Genomic DNA, 18,109 nt, shown 5'->3' with positions numbered 1-18,109 from the left:
CAAAAAGGCAAATGTACAAGAAACCTAACAATGTTTTTTTGGGCTTAATCCCTAGTTCCATATGACTGAAATGGTTATGCCACCAAAACCCACAAAGACGCCAGATCAACCAATTGCAATTCTCCAGCCTCAGCCACAAATACAGACTCAACCTCATACAGCGATTCGGTCTCAACCTCAAGTTCAGCCACATTCTCAGTCACAAGCACAGCCTCAGTTTCAACCCAAATCGCAGCCCAATGCTAGAGTTGCACCAACCCCGGCAGTACCTCTTGATCCTCTGGAAAAGCCATGGGAAGCCATTAAGCCTGTCCATCCAAAAGCAGATAGTGCTTCTCAACACCATACTCAGGGAGTGATGCCGCCAACACCCCCAGTTCGTTCCATTGAAAGTAAACTAGCAATGGCTGCTCTCTGCAACACTGAGGTTGCAAACCCTGCCAACTTTCATGCCATATTAGAAACATCCATGAGAGGCTCAGTCGAGGAGACTCCCCAACAGTCTCATCCAACTCATCGCAGGGCTTCCACGCATCAGACAGGTTACAGTTACCACTCAAAAGGGGATGCTGCCCTACTGGAGCCCACCACAGAAGTGTATTACCATCGGGGAGTATCCCCTTCAGGTCAGGCTACGATGGCATACCATTACAGACCAGAGAGTGTTCCACCACATGTTTCTTATGTCTCAAAATCAGAGCCACAGATGTCCTATAGAGGCCACGGTGATGGCCGGTACAATACGATTGGACCCAGGTCCTACCACCACTCTATCAAATCTCGTGGCCCACTGAGAAATGAGTATACTTCTCCAAGCTCACTGCACCACTCCCATGGCTACAGCCAAGTAGATGGACCCACCGTGTACCCAACAATCCGTAGAGTCCACTCCCTACATGTGCCCCCCTCTGCCATCCGCTCAGTGCCAGTCACCAGAACCGAGGTTCCAGCAGATGATGAGTTGTTTTACTACCAGCATCCAGTCTATCACTGCAAGTCTCACCAACCATCCTCTCAAGCCGACTACCACGTCACACAACTGCAGCCTTATTTTGAGAATGGAAGAGTTCAGTACCGCTACAGTCCCTACTCTGGCTCTCACATTCTGGATGCCCCATTCTACGATGTGGACCATTATGGTACGATCCGCTTACGGCATGTCCATTCCTTCAGCGGTCGGGACAGTGCTCCTCTCCTTCGGACTGGAGCCAAATCTGGAGGCTACCACTACCTTTCACGGCATTTAATTCCTTTAAAGGAGCATAGCTTCATAAGCAGAGACATGCCACCTTACAGTGGTTCAAAAGCCAGTGTTTACTTTGCGTTGGATCCAGAAGAAGCAGAGAGGCTTCGCATACACTCTATCCGCAGGGAAAGCCGAGCAAGGCAAAAAGTTAAGGGTTCTGTTTTGTCTCAGTATGACAACATAGGACCCTACATGCCAGTGGATATAGACATGTTACACTTGCGGAGCAAATCAGATCCTGGCAAAACTGTATTGATGGCTGCCGAGAGCAAGGAGGCTAGATATAACATCGTTTCTGGGTCTCAGCATGGTTCTAGGCACTTGATCTCTGATCCAGATGTCCTGATGTATATGGAAACAGAGAAGCACTGCCAAGGAAATGGGATGGGGGACAAAACCACCAAACAAGGTGGCTCCAGGAACTACTCATCCATCCCTTCACATCAATCGCAACTTCCAGCACGAAGCCTGCAGCACTTACCTGAAGGTGGCCATCTTGACCCGAAGTTTGAGCCAGGGGAAAAGCTACTGAGCAGTAAACATTGGCAGGAACACTCAGAGAGCAGGAGTGCCCAACCTCGTTACGAAAGGTCAGATTTGGATCACCACATATGCAGGGGTAAAGCCACTAGCAGCACCAGTGAAGATGAACAAGCAGCTCCAGTGAAGCCAGCTCCTCCACCCAAGCCAGAGAGATCCCATAGTATTAGAGAGCGGCAGCATTACAACCAGTCCAGTCTTCCTGCACATCTACCAGACAATTCAGATAGAGACCATAGTGGATCCTACTCTCATCAGTCACAGGGGCATTGTGCCGTTACTTTACAGTCACACTACGACAATCTGGATGTCTACCATCCAGTACCTCAGTCTCAAACATCACTATCAAATCGAGGTGGCTCCAGCTCCTATCACCTCCCTGGTTTCTCAACTCCACATAGTAATCGTGCATACTCCACTGCCTTGGGACAGGGCGCCTTCATACAAGCTGAGCTGTCAGTGCAGAGGCCAGAGACAGAGATTAATGCAGAGTAAACAGACATTTAATGACAAACAAGATACATTTGGAACATTATTGAAGGTGTCAATAGTAATTCATTTGAAGATAACAGCCTCTGCGGGACAGTGGACTGCCTTCTGACTGTTTTCTTTTTTTTTTTTATGTACAAAGAAATTTAAGACTTTTTACAGAACTGAATGTACCATAATTTCATCAGTTGTTTAAACATTTTGACAAGGAGATATAACTTGTTATATACTGTAGATATTCTGATATATTGACAAATGGTACATAACCAGACGAGTTATGTATATCTTGGAAGTACTACTGGATATAAGGGATTCTTTTTGTTCTGTTTTATTACATTGAAATGTCTGGGACTGGATATAAATGAAGTGTAAAGGTTTGCATTTTAGAAATGCATGTAATCTACATTTTACAGAACAGTTCTGTGTACCTTGATATATATATAAATATATATTGTGTACTTTCTGGATGTTACAGTAACAGTGAAAGGGAAGCCCTTTTTAAGTCATCCTTCCTTCATTATACACTCAGTGTACACAATTAGGTGGTACATGGAATTCTTAATTTTTCTGCCTTCAGGTTGGGGGCCCAAAATGTGCATATTTCATTTTGTCAAAACTGTGCCATTACTATTATATATGATAGGGATTAATCACAAGCAACTGGATTTCTTTCTTCGTTTTAAAACTTGACATGATTTGACTGAATTCTGCTTGGATGGGTTGTTAGAGGGCTGAACAATGAATGCAGATTGTGATCGCAGACGTATTCATTATGATAGTGGAGAATGACTGAAGGTGAGAGTGCCAATGTGAAGTGACTTAGACACTTTCAAAGAAATGTGTTATTGACAGGGAGTTTTTTGATACTCTGTCTTATTTTAGAACAGCACCTTACTTACTTAATTTCACATAGATCCATAAACTTAAAGTAAAGAAAAACATTTGCCTGAAAAAGTCAATTCATTTAATAACACTGAGCAATTTGTGCTGTTGCAATTAGTACAATGTACATTGCCTTCAGAACAAATCTGTCAGGTGGGGATAAACCAATATTTGAGGTATTTAAAAGTAGAGATTTATGATTAGGGGACCCATTTTGTTGTTTTGCAAGTCATTGCATGTTACGGTTCTGTAGACAGTAATTATTATTATTATTGCATTACGATGCCTTGAAAATTTAAGTGTTCAGATGAGCCCAAGCTCACAATGGCATAATTTGGATGTTTTTGGTTGATCTCCTAATAACATCTGTTTTTGTGTTTTGCCAAGTCTTATGCAGTTCATTTTCATTTTGACAGCATTTTTATGATTGACATTTAATATGCTGTTTTTCTGTTTATATTTGTTTTAGACTGTGAAAAAATTGGTTGGGTGGCTAGCGAGAGAAAAAACAAATAAAGGCACTCATATGTAACCTCTATTTATGGGACCAAACTGAAATTTTAATGCTACACCTCCATATTTGCACTCTTCTCATGAGGATTTGATCTAAAACTTGAGCATTAAAGCCTCAGAGCCTAATTTGATCAAACTTGTATGTACCTGCAGTCTGATTTCTTTTAGCCTTAAATAACATTTAATCCTTTAATGCACATTTTTGAGGAAGATATTTTAGTATAGCAAACAAAAAAAGTAGGCTAAACAATACCAATACTTAGTCATTTTAGATCTATGTAATACAGCTACTATTTGATTTTATTTGGCTGCAAAATGGATTGTTGTAATAAAGACCTCCATTAAGATAGCATTTGATATGTTAATCTCATGCAATATACTATAAATTCATAGCTATTTGGTTAAATTCCCCCAAACCTCTACACATCTGCCTAAGGAGCCACCTAGCTGAACACGTCTTTCTGTATTACCAAGAGAGTATACTCATACATGTTGGCTATTACTAAAACATAATATGCTCACAGTTAGACATGTATCAAACATATTTATGATGATAAATGGAGCATCTCAGTGTCACCTTTGAACCCAAATAAAATTCAGTTTAGCCTGAAAGAAGGAATGATTCAATGATTCCATTCTTCACTGCTTGTGCATTTAATTGGATTAGCTAATTTACACTCGCTTAAGTAATATTTCTAGTTACTAATTCATTTCATTTTGTCATAGTACAATCAAAATATCAGATACTATAAAGATACAGTAGTTTTTTTTTTTATTATTGGGGGAGGGTGGTTTCTAGCACAACTTTAGTACATGGCTAATGTACACTACTGTTCAGAAATTTGGGGTTTTGAACTTTTTTATTTTAAAGCAGTTTCATGTTCACTAAGGTTGCATTTATTTGATACAATTTTGAATAACTTTATTACTATTATTATTGTTAGATTTTAATATATTTTAAAATGTAATTTATTCATGTGAAGGCAAAGCTGAACTTTCAGCAGCCTTTACTCTACAGTCTTCAGTGTCGATGAATCGCCCCTCCGTAAGATCCTTTGCTTAATCAAATGGGTTTTGGTTATACATATAGAAAAGCTGGACATGTGGAAATCACTGGCTTTTAAACTTTAAGGAAGGGTAGGCCAGAAACATGAAAAATATTTTGATGAATGTAAAGTTCAAAGAGTTTATTTGGAATATAAAACTTTTGTAACAGTAAAATGTCTTTACTGTCACTTTTGATCAAAATAATGCATCCATTCTGAATAAAACTATACATTTCTTAATAAAAAAAATAAAAAAACTGATCCCATAGAGGTTGCAGCTAATATACAGTATGCAGACAATAAGTATTGTGTATTTTAGATAACCAGTTTGAAACCATTGTGTGAGTTGTAAGAATTATTTGTAACAAACAACTAGCATACAACTTAGTTTAAATGAATAATGCACTTTACATTTTAAACATTTGTTTATTTTTATAACAAAACAACGAAACACAATGCAAATCACATTGGCACATAATTATTTGAATCTGAAACGAGTCTTGAGTTATTTCCATCAGAATACATGGTTGGGAATCAGCTGGAGAGGACAGAGCATCTTTTCATCTAAGTGCCAACGTTTGGGGTGTTTTCATGCAAACTCTGCAGGGCGAGATCGGACCACTTCATCTCTTGCTCTTTGACTGACTCAGTCGATCCGCCGTTGTCTTGTTCTGATTCTGGAAGTTCACTCTGGCAGAAAAAGGTATGAAATAAAGTTAAATCATACAATGGGCTAATAAGCAATTGTGGCAAATATGATATCATATAATACAAATATAAATAATTAATGCTCGAATATTAATAAATAGTATTAACAGTACTCGCCATCATTTCGAAGGTTACTTAACATAATATAATGACGTACATAATTCGGAATGCACAATCAAAACTGTAGATGTGAAGTTTTACCAGTGGGATTGTGACATCCTCGTATGGCAGTCTGTCTTCTCTCCAGGCATCATCGGTGAGATCGAGAACTCTTCCATCTCTCTGAACTTCACTGTCCATGATCAGAGTTTGCTACACAATCAAAAGAAGAAGAAAGAAAAACACTGTATCTATCGTAAATTATGTTGCGCGTGGATTTCATAAAAGTACGCTTATCATGATAGTTCTTAAATGATCTCAGTGAAAGTAATAATACAGACCCTTGCAGCCTTCTGCCCAGCGATCCAATTTGTTGTTATGTCGCTCTTTGATGACGACATATCCTACTCTTTGAATCTTTTCTGCAATAAAACTCCTAAATATATTCAGAATACAGCATAGCCAGCCCGATGTACCTGGATTAATGAAATTGAGTAATTACAAAGTTTTTTTTAATAGACCCTGATTAATCTGTAGCGCCATATTGCGATGGACAATTTGTGAAAGGAGATATTCGTTGGACCTTTTCAACCGGTTCACAAATCTGGTTCACGAACAAACCGTAACTGAAATATGTTTACGGTCGTATATTAGTTCTATGCACAGTTGTTTTTACTAAAACTACAAAATATTTCAACAAAAAAAGGAAAATGGATTTAGCATTGTTTATTAGAATGTAACATTTATTTTTAAATTGACTTTTTAAGAGCTGATTTTACGGCTAAAACAAACTGAACTGGGACAGATTAAAAATACAATACGCACTATTAATAATAAAGTCACAAAGAACAAGATGTTTGCCTCGTGACAATGCAATAACATAACGTCGTCAAATAGTTATTGATTCTGAGATGACCCGTTCAAAAGAATCGATTCGCTAAATGGAATTGAACTCCCTGTCACTAACGCCATGACCAGAACGCGCATCTGTCCAATGAGATGTCAAGAAACTGGCTCGCGCTGTGTGAAAGTGAGCCGCTATTGGCTGCGTCCGTTTGTGTTTCTAGAGTGGGAGCAGAAGGACGGCCTCTCTGAGGCTTTAACCTCACGTATTATTCTCTTATGGTGAGTCTTCAAAAGCACCTTTACAGGTGAGCTGATTGTTTCCTACAATTACAGCATTTGGTTTAAGAGATGCGCATTTATTATTAACTATAAGACTGCATTCATTCAGTATAATCTATTTCTAATTCATGTTGTCTTAGGAAAGTGCAAAGTAAATATTTACAACATTGGGCAAAGTGCACTGGAGTGTTTCTTGTATTGTTAGTGGTTGTTACTATATGGCAATGACGATCAAGTCAATTTGAATACTTCTTTCACATTTTAGACATTTAATTACACTTCTGTCCCAACTCTTAGGATCAAAGATGGACCTTGTGCTGAACGTTGCAGATTATTACTTCTTCACTCCATATGTGTATCCCTCCTCTTGGCCGGAGGACGAGGCTCTGCGCCAGATCATCGGCTTGATGGTGGTCACCAACCTGGGTGCCGCAGTCTTATATCTAGGCCTGGGTGCTTTGAGCTACTTCTTCATTTTTGATCACAAATTAAAGCAACACCCTCAGTTTTTGGAGGTTTGTTTATCCTGCTAGCAAACTACAGTCTTTAAAAGGAATATATTTATACATGTACAGTATGTAATATATTTGTATGTTATTTGTTATATTTTCGTCCACAGAACCAGGTGCAACGTGAAATTAAGTATGCTTTGTGGTCTCTGCCCTGGATCAGTGTACCAACAGTAGCATTGTTTTTCGCTGAGGTCAGAGGGTACAGCAAACTGTACGACCGGGTCGATGAATCGCCCCTCGGTAAGAGATCCTTTGCTTTATCAAATGAGAAGTGGAAAAAGCTGGATGTGTGGAAATCACTAGCTTTCGAATTTTAAGCAAGGGTGGAGCAGAAACATTAAAAGTGCTTTAATCTGGATGCAACAAACTGACAGCCCTAATTTTGGAAAGTGCCAGTAATACAGCCTGTCAGATGTGCTTTAGATAATCGCTTTGCTATGGGCATAACCATCTCATACGATTTCTGCTTGTTTTTCAGGATGGTCAGGGCTGATTTTCAGCATGGTCTCTTTCCTGTTTTTTACTGACATGTGCATTTACTGGATTCACAGATTCCTTCACCACAAGTTGATATATAAGGTATTAAAGATATATATGAACTGCCTTGTATTGGCATATGGTTAAATATAAGTAAAGACAAGAGTAATTCCCGTTAATGTAATGTTTTGTTTGTTTTTGAACTAAATGAAAATGCTTGACTTGTAATTTAAGGTAGTTTTTCTATTAAAGCATGTAGAAAACTTACTAAATATGCCCAGGTCAAGCTTAGGCACTTATATTTTATTCATTAAATTCAATTGTTGTAATAATGGGCAAGAAATTTAATAAGATGGAATAATATAACAAAAGATTTGAGGACATAGGAAAAACTTAATAACCAATTAAAACAATAACCCCCCCCAAAAAGTCTTAATTTTTTATTTAATTAGCTTTTGCGTTTATATTTTCAGTTTTCATTATAGTTTGTTTTGTTGATTTTATGTGCTTTTATTTTGGGTTTTATTTTGTTGTTCTAGTGCTTCAACTTAAACATTTCATTAGTTGCATTTTTTTAAGTGTATTATATATTATTTATTATTATTATTATTATTATTACTAGTTAACAATTACAGCACTGTTTTAATAGTTGCTCGGTATCTGGTGCAAAAATAACAATAAAAGCTTATTACCAAGTGAAATTATTTTAAATTCAGCACTATTCATCTAATTAACTTTGTGATATTGAACAAAAAGACTAAATTAACTAATATTTTTCTTTATAAAAAATTTGCTATTTTATCAACCATCCGTATGATGGGTACATAGTAAGAATAACACACCTGCATGGGTCAAAAAGTATGCTTTAAGCTACCAACAAAACTGTAACACTCTCAGCTCCATCTAACTTGCTTTTTTTTTTTTTTTTTTTTCTCATATACAGAATTTCCACAAACCACATCATGTGTGGAAGATCCCCAGTCCGTTTGCCAGCCACGCTTTCCACCCTGTGGACGGATTTCTCCAGGGCCTGCCGTACCACATCTACCCCTTCCTCTTCCCCCTACACAAGGTTCTGTACTTAGTCCTGTACGTGTTCGTCAACATATGGACCATCTCCATCCATGATGGGGACTACCGTGTGCCCAGCCTGATGCAACAAATCATCAACGGTTCAGCTCACCACACAGACCATCATCTTTTCTTTGACTACAATTACGGGCAGTACTTCACCCTGTGGGACCGCATTGGAGGTTCCTACCGCTACCCTTCAGCCTTGATGGGGAATGGGCCGCATGACCACATTAAAAAACTGATGGCAAAAGGGAAACTGAACTCAAACAGCGTAAACGGCAACACTAATAATAAAAATAGTGTTCATGTCAAGAAAGAGTAGGTAGGCAGATTAAGCATCATGAATGAGTTTCAAGGTATGTCCTTATTCATAAGAGGCTCTTCATAAATACTTCTCAGTAAAATAATCAGTTATGCATCAAATTGCCAAAAGGAAGCACAAAATGTAGAAAGGACAAAAGGAATCAAAGTACAAAATGTGTATATTTTTGCCAAATGGTAACATTCGCTATGGCTACCGTGTTGATATTCTTGCTTTTGTGTAATGTAATATGAATAACTGAAATTAACAGGCCTCTGCCAAGTAAGCGTCTATAATTTTGCTGTCATAGACATTCAAAGAATGTATGAAGATTGACAGGACTATCCCTTCACATGAGCTCAGTTCATCTTTCCATCAGCAGACTCTCTTTCTCCATAGCTCTGTTTGTGTATGAACTGATAAACAGTTCAGAGACCTGTCGAAGGTGTTTGCTGAACTACAGTCACCTTGTTTTAATAAAGTTTCTGTGGTCCGCTTTTGATATGAAATGCACAATCTTTCCAAATAAAAAAAAAGATTGGTGTATATCTTTGGTGTGATCATATTGTACATGGAAATCGGAGGTCAAGTCAGGTTATGTGTTTTAGCTTGACAGACACCTTGATTGTGGAGAAGCAAGCCAGATTGCTCAAGTGACATCATTGTTAATAGCAGACAATGTGGCTTTGAGTTAACTGAAAATTTATTGTGCTTTGTAGCATAGCAACAGTTCATGTGCAGCATCGTGGCCCACACTAGAGGGTGCTGTTGAATCACACATTCTTCAGGTATTTGTGAGTAAAGCACAGAAAAGGTGCAGATGAAATACTTACTAGGTAGTTTTATTGACAAACCAAATCAGTGAAAAGGACAGCTTTGCCAAAATTCTTATTTGCATCACATTTACATCACAAAAACACAGATTTTAGTTTTTTGTTTAATAAAGTGTGGGAAGGAATAATCAATCGTACAACTTTATTCATGTAGAACAAACCAACAAACTCAAATTAGCCATGTTTGTTCTTCATTATTTAAATGAGGAGAGAAACCTTTAAGCAATGCATTGTTAGTCCAATTTAATTCATCCTGGCAAGCTAATTAGTGTCTATGGCAACAGTTTATGATTTTTAGGACTGATGTATCGCCACAAATGATATGTCAAGGGATTAACATTCAAACTAAGATGTAACGGCCTTTGAATCACTTAAAACTGCAGGCCAACTTTGATCAAGACGTGCGTTGGAGGGAGAACAGTAATCTGTTCTGCAGCCCAGATCATTCGGGTAAATCATATGATGCACTTGACATTGCAGTCATATTTTATAAAAAATGCTTTATAGTAGAAAAATAAGATTATTATCAGGGTATTAGTTGAAGTTGTCCGCTTTATTGGGCATTGAAGTGGGTGGGCTAGCAGGGTTCCTTCAGGTTAAATTCTGCAAAAATCAGACGGCATTATGCTTTTAATTCTCATTCTTTTAAAGAAAGGAACAGTTCACCCAAAAATCCATAATCCATAGTAATGCTTTGAAATGAAAAAGTGTATCCCCTGTTGTCCTCTCACATCAAAATCCACATACATATTTGAACAGTTTTGGACAGTTTACATTTTTAAACAGTGCTTGATCAGGGCCTATTTCTCTCCTGATTCAAACCAGGCGTTTTTACTGCAGAAAACAATGTCATGGATCTTATGGAGCAATATTATGGATCGTGTTTTAGCTGAAAGCAAAGCCGTTAAAAGCCGTTGAGATCATCTTGATGGATTTGTTTATAACAAACACGCAGCTTCGGAAGACATTAATGGATGGACTGGAGTCTTGTGGAAAACTTGTGGATTATTGTGATGTTTTTATCAGCAGTTTGGGCTCTCATTCTGACGGCACCCATTCACTAGGATCCATTGGTGAGCAAGGAGTGCTAAATGTCTCCAAATCTGTTCTGATGAAGAAACAAACTCATCTACATCTTGGATGGTCTGAGGATTAATTTTCAGCACATGTTTATTTTTGGGTGAACTATTCCTTTAATATTAAGCGAAGCATTATATCATAATGTGGAATTATATTTTTTGTTTGCTTAATTTAAGTGTTGTGTTTTTTTTTTTTTTTTTTTTTTTTTTTTTATTCCAATCGTATATGTCAAAAAAATGACATGGCTTGATGTCACATTGTGCAAGTTGTCATCCGTGCTCTTGTGCATACTGTTGCACGCACCCGCTCGTGTGAGTGTGTGTCTGTGTGTTTTAGGCAGTGAGCGAGTTTATGAACCCAATCACTGAACTTGAGAATGGTCTTTTCTTTCATGCTGGGTGAAATGGCTTTATCATACGTTGGATGTGCATGCAGGCGTGGGATGCTGGGTGACTCATTTGTTTCCTGGCAGCTAACTGAGGTACAGGAACACATCATTTCAAAGTTCACACTGTGGGAAACACCAGGAGCACTGCTGCTTTGAGCAAATCAATGCCACATTTTCTTACCCATAATTGTGATTGCGAGAGACCCAAAGATGAAATTAATCATTGCATTTCTGTCTACCCAGAATAATCTGGTGTCATGCGTGCTGAACGGAGATTCCTGTACTGCAGCTGCGCAGCCACTATCTTTCAATTACAGCGCAGACCAATGCTCATTCTGTTGGGCTTCTAATGACATCTTCAGGCTGTTTACAAATGTCCCTTCCACGGAATGTATTTCCACACAAATTAATAAGACAAAGTAACACCTTAAAGTAATTTCAAAGGTATGGAATCACCTTTTAGATGTAGTATAGTGGTTGCTTGATGCTGATTTATTTGTGGTTTGGTGTAGAGTTTTTAATCCTGCGTAGTTTTTTTATTTATTTTTTTAATGAAAATATTAATTAATATTCATTAATCTTAGTTTAAGAATATGAAATTTCATTGGTGAGAAATTAAAACAAATATTCAAACATATTATATATTAATTTAAACCATGTGTAAACTGAAACTGCGTACTCATTATAGCGTTATTCGCAAGCTGTGGTTTTCATAACAGTGTTGTGAATTTACTATCCGTGCTTTAGTGCGCTGTGAAGGATGTATTCACCTGATAACATGATTTATAATGCATTCAAGTCATGCTGGAAAGATCATATTTCCTTTGAGCTCTGAGTTTCTGAGTCAGCGAGATTTGGTTCATTAATTTGCAATGTGAGTGAAATTAGTTTCTTTGACTTTTTTTTTATTAACCTAAGCTTTATTGTAGCTAAGTTGCATGTAAAAAAAATATATATATATATATATATATATATATATATATTTTTTTTTTTTTTTTTTTTTTTTTTTGTAAAGGTACATCAACTTCCTCAGCCAAAGTGATTTGAACGCAATGGACGTCGTAAGTAAAACTTCCTCATTTGCAAATAGAAACGTCCCAAGAAGACTTCATACATTCTTACTAGCACATATTTAATTGTGTATTGGAATCATTTTGAGTATGATCAGATTATTGGAAAAAATCATGCTCCTCCTATTTATTTATTTTTTTTCCATTTGGAAAACGTTGTTATTGCAGTATTAGTATCTTGCTTTTTATTCTTTTTTTTTTCTTGCCATGTTTTCATTAACAGTATGTTTACTTACCTTATCGTCATGGTGCAGATTCTTTTACCTTTCCTTGTTATTGTTTATAATAAAACAAGTCTGAGTTACACTGTTTGGTTAATGCCATCAACACAGAGAAAATAATATTTTTGTTGTTGTCAAAAAGTTCTTGACTTAAATGATAAAAAAAAAAGTTAAGCATTTGTATTTGTGGCGAACATTTATACAAATACTAAACTAAAAGCAATCTGGTAATAATTTAACACTTCAAAGACAATCTAAAGACAATGATGCCTTTTAAAATAACGATTACTGTGCTGATGGCATTCATCCCTGAGGATTATGATCTTCTTTACGATTATTTCCTGATTAGGAATTTTTGTGTTATTACTGTATGTAAAAGACTGCCTCATTCCCTAGTGGACTGTATAAAAAGCTCTATTAGCTCTGCATGCTTCATCAAAAATGAAAGGCCCAAAGCAAACACCTGAGGTTGTCTATCAGTTCCACTTCCTTTTTTTTTTGCACGGCTCTTTTAATGTGGAGAAATTGGAGATGTCATTTTGAATTTATTATGAGCATCAAACTGAAATGGAATGGCCTCTTTTGGGGGCTTGTTTGTTTGTTTGTGTGCGCAGTAGTAGACTTTTTGTCTGATTCAGTCGGTGAGCAGCTAATAATACTAAAAATGATCTGCCACGCTTGTTTATTGCTAGCACAACTGATAAAGAGGGCAACATTCACTATCATGATATCCCTGAGGGTGCATGTTGCTTGTGGATTCATAATTAAAAGTGCAGATTTGCATTTTATTTTATTGCAGTTTAAACCATAATTCAGTTTATAGTTCAGTTCATTCTTGCCCTCCCTATAAAAATCAATTCTGTGGCCCGTGCAGTGCTGCCCAGACAGAACAGAGCTGCTAGACTGATAATTGATTTCTACATAAAAGAGTTAGAAGGAAAGAACAGCATTTACACATTCTTACAGAAATAGCAGTTGTTTTAAAATCAGTATGTGTTAGCTTCTCATAAAAGAATAAGTAAATAAACTACATCTTTAAATAAGCCACAGATGTTTTCTGTCTGTTGTGGTGAATAGTAACCATTGCAATGAATTCGCCCCAATATCAAAAAACGAATGAAGATTATAAAGCTTGTTCATTGAATAAAACTGAAATAGAATATTATGCATAGACTCAGAAACATGGTCAGCCCCAAATGTAAGTTGTATGTATTTTAATTGCATATAAAATGTCCATCCGTTTGCATTATACAGTTTTAACATAAGCTAATATACATAGTTTGATACATATTGTAGTGACTAGTACTTATTATTTTTTATTTTTGGATAGCATGTCACTAAAGGTGCGGTTATGAGCACATCAGATGATCAATTCCCCTCTTTCTTAGTTCGGGACACGAGACAAGGACTTTTACCTTGGCATGAGAACACTGCTAATGGGCTGTTCAATGGAGTTTGTTAACTGATTTATCTAAAGGATAGTGAAATATTGTATTGTAGAACCTCTTATTGAAGATAAACAAGAGTAACCAACAGCTACTAAATGAACACTAAGAATAATGAAGGAATAAAGTGCCAAAGATGCATAAAGTGCAAGTGATGAGGTTGGGTGTTGCCATGGCAGAGTAACATTATCTTAAGGTAAGATAAACCATTGCTTCTCTTAAACTAATAAGGCAAAGAACCTTTTTATGCAACAAACAAATAAATGAAAGGTTATTTGTTATTAACTGATATACAACATCTAATGTAAATTAAAAAATGATACACTAATAATATACAGCAGTGCTAAGGTTTGGTTAAGTGATATTTCTGTTCCCCATCTTCGACTGAGCAGTCAGGTGGTGGTAATTACTTCCACTGGTTGTGCTGGGTGACAGTGCAATGAGGAAAAGAGTCGAATCCGTGTCCGCAGATCTGAACTCGAAGCGCTGTGAGATGCTGACCTCCTGGAGCACCAACATTTCCTAAAGTCTGGAACACGCAGGTGAGGCCCTGAAGTTGCAGAAGTTCATTAATCTGGAACATGCAGGTGAAAGTACTCCGAAGTGGAGGTTTGCTCAGCTTAACCTTGTAACAAATGTCTATATGTCTTCTGACTTTCTGAACCAGAGACTCAAAACTTGGTCAATCCACTTTTGTTTGTTTAGGATTGAGGCTCAGGATGTGCTGCACATGTTATCTGGCTGGACGAAAACTCTTAGGGTAAGAAAGATGAGTATAGGGTATCTGTCAATGTCTCTTTCTCACAGACTGGAAGCTCAGAACGTGGTCATATCTGTTGTTCCTGTAGTTCAGGTTGCTTATGGGGTGGGTGCCTGCCTTTCTCCAATTCACTCATTCTTGTTCCTTCTCCTTCACATCTCTGTTCTGCAACAGCATCTTTGTTTACCAACACCGATGTTCTAGCTGCAGCTTCAGTTTGGTGTCATCTGGGTTGGAAAGCAAATCCTGTTCAATTTCTTTTTCTCCTAAGAAATTTCCTGCAAAGTTGACCTTAACTCAGCTTTAGTCTTATTTCGATTGATACTTACTGCACTTAACCTCTCCATCTGTACTAACATGTCATTATGGGAATTCGTCAACTAAATTGCAGGGTGCACCATGTCAGTTCTCAGCTTTTCAGCTTCTCCTCCTCCTGACTGTCAGACAATCTACATATTTTAGCTCTTTACTTATAGAGTTCCTGAAACGTTAAATCCCTATCTTTGTCATGTTCATGGGCCATCGATATTTGTCCTGGTTTAGTTAACCAGACATAATGTATAAAACAGTGATTAAATTGGGTGTTCCCACAGCAGAGTTAAGTTATCTTAAGGAAAGATAAACTGTAGCTTCTCTGAAACTTATAAAGTGCAATTATTTGATATTAAATTACATCTTATACTGTCAGTTAAAAAACTGATAATGTACAACAGTGCAATGGTCTCTGGAAAGAGGTTTGACCCAGTATAAACCTGAGCCCTGGAATATGCTGTTCTCTAAAATATTGATCAGTCACACTTAAATGAAACAGGTAGCATTTATGTAACAGGATATGACTGAAGTAAATTAGCTTAGAAGTGTGCTTAATCTTCCTGGGAATTCTGGGTATTTCCTCCAGTCAACACTTAAACCTGTGAGGCACACATTCTCTAATATTCACTTGAGATTTATCTTTCCAGACCATCGGTTGTGCACTTCCTCACAGCAGGGGTGGCAGACTCAATCTGAGGGAATTCTACTGCAGGTGAGACAACCTTCTTAATGAATAAGCCGAGCCTTCATGGAAGACATTAAGAAGTGACAGAACAAAGATGCCACACTGCTTTTATGTGTGAATGCAGTTTGCATATTGTTTGTGAATCCAGAATGGATAAAAGCTGGGCTGTTTTCTGATCGTAGGAAATGAGTTAGGGTTAAAACGTCACTTTCAAGGTGATGCATGTTGGCTGATTGGTTCGTAATTGGAGGGAAGACTCTGCTGAGCTTGTAAATAACAGGATACAGTGTAAACACTTAAATCAGTTACATGCTGAGCATAGTGTGATGGATTGACTGATACACTCCCTTATTGGAGGTCCTCTTTTAAGGCAAGGCCATCTTGTAAAATGTCATGGTATTTATCAGTGCAACTAAATGTCAGCTAGAGCTCCTTTGACTGACTCTCTGACCTATGCATGCCGGAGATTTTCAGATACTATTTGTTTTTATAGTGGTGAAGGACATCCCTTATGAATCTGACACTAAGAAGACAGTGTTTGCTTGTGATTTAAATGTCACATTGTATGTTTTCTCAATCACATGACCAGGTATGTAACATACAAAGGGGTTCACCTGAGATCACTGTTTTACATTAATTATAATTGAATGCGTTTTCTAAATTAGGACTGATCGTATTCATAACCATGGAGCAGAATCTTTAATATTTCTGGTTTACTTTATTCCACAATATCAAAATAAATAAATATTTATTTCATTTTTATCCTAAAATCTCTATTCAGTTTGAGGTTACATTTTTAGTCACACATTTCCAAAGTATCACTGATTTCTGAAGCCCAGTGTGTGAATTCAATAACACTTAATAGCACATAAAAAGGCGTCCTTCTTTTAAAATGGTTTCCCAGCATTGCACCATGCCTAAAATATTCTCTAGCTTTGCCTGCAAGCTCACATTTACTGTGACTGACACAATGAAATGTGGTGATGAGGATAATGATCGCGTCTGTTTGAAAACCTCCTTCTCTCTCTCTCCAGCACAACACAGAATCTGCTTTAAAATACAGAGAATTTGTTTTGTATCATTTGGAGCAGCCTGAAGTTTATGACATGTAATAGGATAGACACCATATCAGAGAATGACACCATAGTGCTCAATTGTGCCATCATACACATTCACTGTGTAAATTACTGTCAGACTGACCAAAAGTTCGGCCAGGATCGCTCTGAATGATGCAAAATGCGAAAGAGCAGTGCAAGGAATGATCTGCCTCACTATATTGATAAACAATGTCTGCTGAAGTGATCTTTAGTACTTTTTTTCTGGTTAGCTTGATGTGTCCATGTATAATTTCAAATATAGTTAGAGATTTCATATTTAAAAGTCATTTTTTAAGTTTATGTCTTACTGGCTCTTATTCATCTGTATTACCCTCTCTGCTGCCCCCAGCGGTTTTGGAGCATCCATGGCATGATGTTGCCCTGTCAGGTTAAGCGGTGCACTCTGTAACAAGTTGTCAGTTTGAAAAAAAGTTTATTTAGAAATAAAGTTTATTAAAATGCCAAATACATCTGATCACCAACATGAGGGAGCTACCTGTCCTATGTAAAATAAAACCACTTTTTTTTTCTTTTTCTTTTTTTTTTAGTTCATTGTTACGACAACTCATTTTAAACATATAAAATGTACAATGTACAACTTGGTGCACTTTAAATTATTTTTACATTTAAAGAGATAGTTCACCCAAAAATGAAAATCATGTCATCATTTACTTACTGTAAAATTGTTCCAAATCAATTTGTTCCAAACAAACAACTGTAAGGCATATTGTTGCATTCATGTGACAATGTAACTACTGTAATTACTAGACGACAACCTGGATGTTCTACTTGGAATAGTTCTTGTCCTTTAACTCGGAATTATCCATATTAACATATTAACTATTAACACCAAAATGATTGTGTCATTTGAATAATCAGTAAACAAAACTGCAATACAACAGGTAATAGTTATTATACAAACAGATTATAATTTATTTAGCATGAGATTATTAGATAGTTATTTAACTGTGCTTGCTACATTAAACTGTTTTACAATACACTGCATTAACAATAGTCAATAATAGGAATTGTTAAATAGAGATAACTACTTCAGAGCTCTCCAAAAATTACAAGATTTCAAGTTGTAATTTCGAGTTCTACAAGAATGTGAATGCTTTTTACAAGCTGCAATCTCGTAATTGCTTGTAATGGCATGAACTCACCTTGTTTTCTCATTCATACCAACAGAGTCTTCTAGAAAATGCT

The 18,109-nt window shown here is 36.9% G+C and overlaps 3 protein-coding genes across 8 annotated transcripts in view; 2 read left to right on the top strand and 1 right to left on the bottom strand.

The window, feature by feature from the left end:
• Positions 1-3,805, top strand: part of LOC127941808 (rho GTPase-activating protein 32-like) — an 87,613-nt gene extending 83,808 nt beyond the window's left edge. For all 5 annotated transcript variants that reach the window (XM_052537242.1, XM_052537241.1, XM_052537243.1 and 2 more), the window contains one exon: positions 56-3,805. In XM_052537242.1, coding sequence (XP_052393202.1) covers positions 56-2,281 — 2,226 coding nt within the window. In that variant the 3' untranslated portion in view covers positions 2,282-3,805. The remainder of the gene's footprint in view (positions 1-55) is intronic.
• A 1,317-nt stretch (positions 3,806-5,122) lies between these two features.
• Positions 5,123-6,024, bottom strand: LOC127942368 (anaphase-promoting complex subunit 13). Its single transcript, XM_052538077.1, has 3 exons — positions 5,865-6,024; positions 5,626-5,736; positions 5,123-5,406 (listed from the first exon to the last, which is right to left on the bottom strand). Exons 1-3 carry the CDS (start codon positions 5,922-5,924, stop codon positions 5,281-5,283), a joined length of 297 nt encoding a protein of 98 aa, XP_052394037.1. The 5' UTR covers positions 5,925-6,024; the 3' UTR covers positions 5,123-5,280.
• A 485-nt stretch (positions 6,025-6,509) lies between these two features.
• Positions 6,510-9,558, top strand: LOC127942367 (lathosterol oxidase-like). Of its 2 annotated transcripts, none has more exons than XM_052538075.1 (5): positions 6,510-6,674; positions 6,946-7,163; positions 7,268-7,400; positions 7,639-7,739; positions 8,581-9,558. In XM_052538075.1, exons 2-5 carry the CDS (start codon positions 6,954-6,956, stop codon positions 9,031-9,033), a joined length of 897 nt encoding a protein of 298 aa, XP_052394035.1. In that variant the 5' UTR covers positions 6,510-6,674; positions 6,946-6,953; the 3' UTR covers positions 9,034-9,558. The 2 variants fall into 2 exon arrangements, with proteins under 2 accessions (XP_052394035.1, XP_052394036.1); XM_052538076.1 differs by having other exon boundaries at positions 6,558-6,648.
• Positions 9,559-18,109: the final 8,551 nt, after the last annotated feature.

Source organism: Carassius gibelio, chromosome A21 (genome assembly GCF_023724105.1).
Source record: "Carassius gibelio isolate Cgi1373 ecotype wild population from Czech Republic chromosome A21, carGib1.2-hapl.c, whole genome shotgun sequence".
NCBI classification, from domain to species: domain Eukaryota; kingdom Metazoa; phylum Chordata; class Actinopteri; order Cypriniformes; family Cyprinidae; genus Carassius; species Carassius gibelio.
The sequence above is the reverse complement of the archived record's forward strand: the minus strand, read 5'-3'. Positions and strand labels throughout refer to the sequence as shown.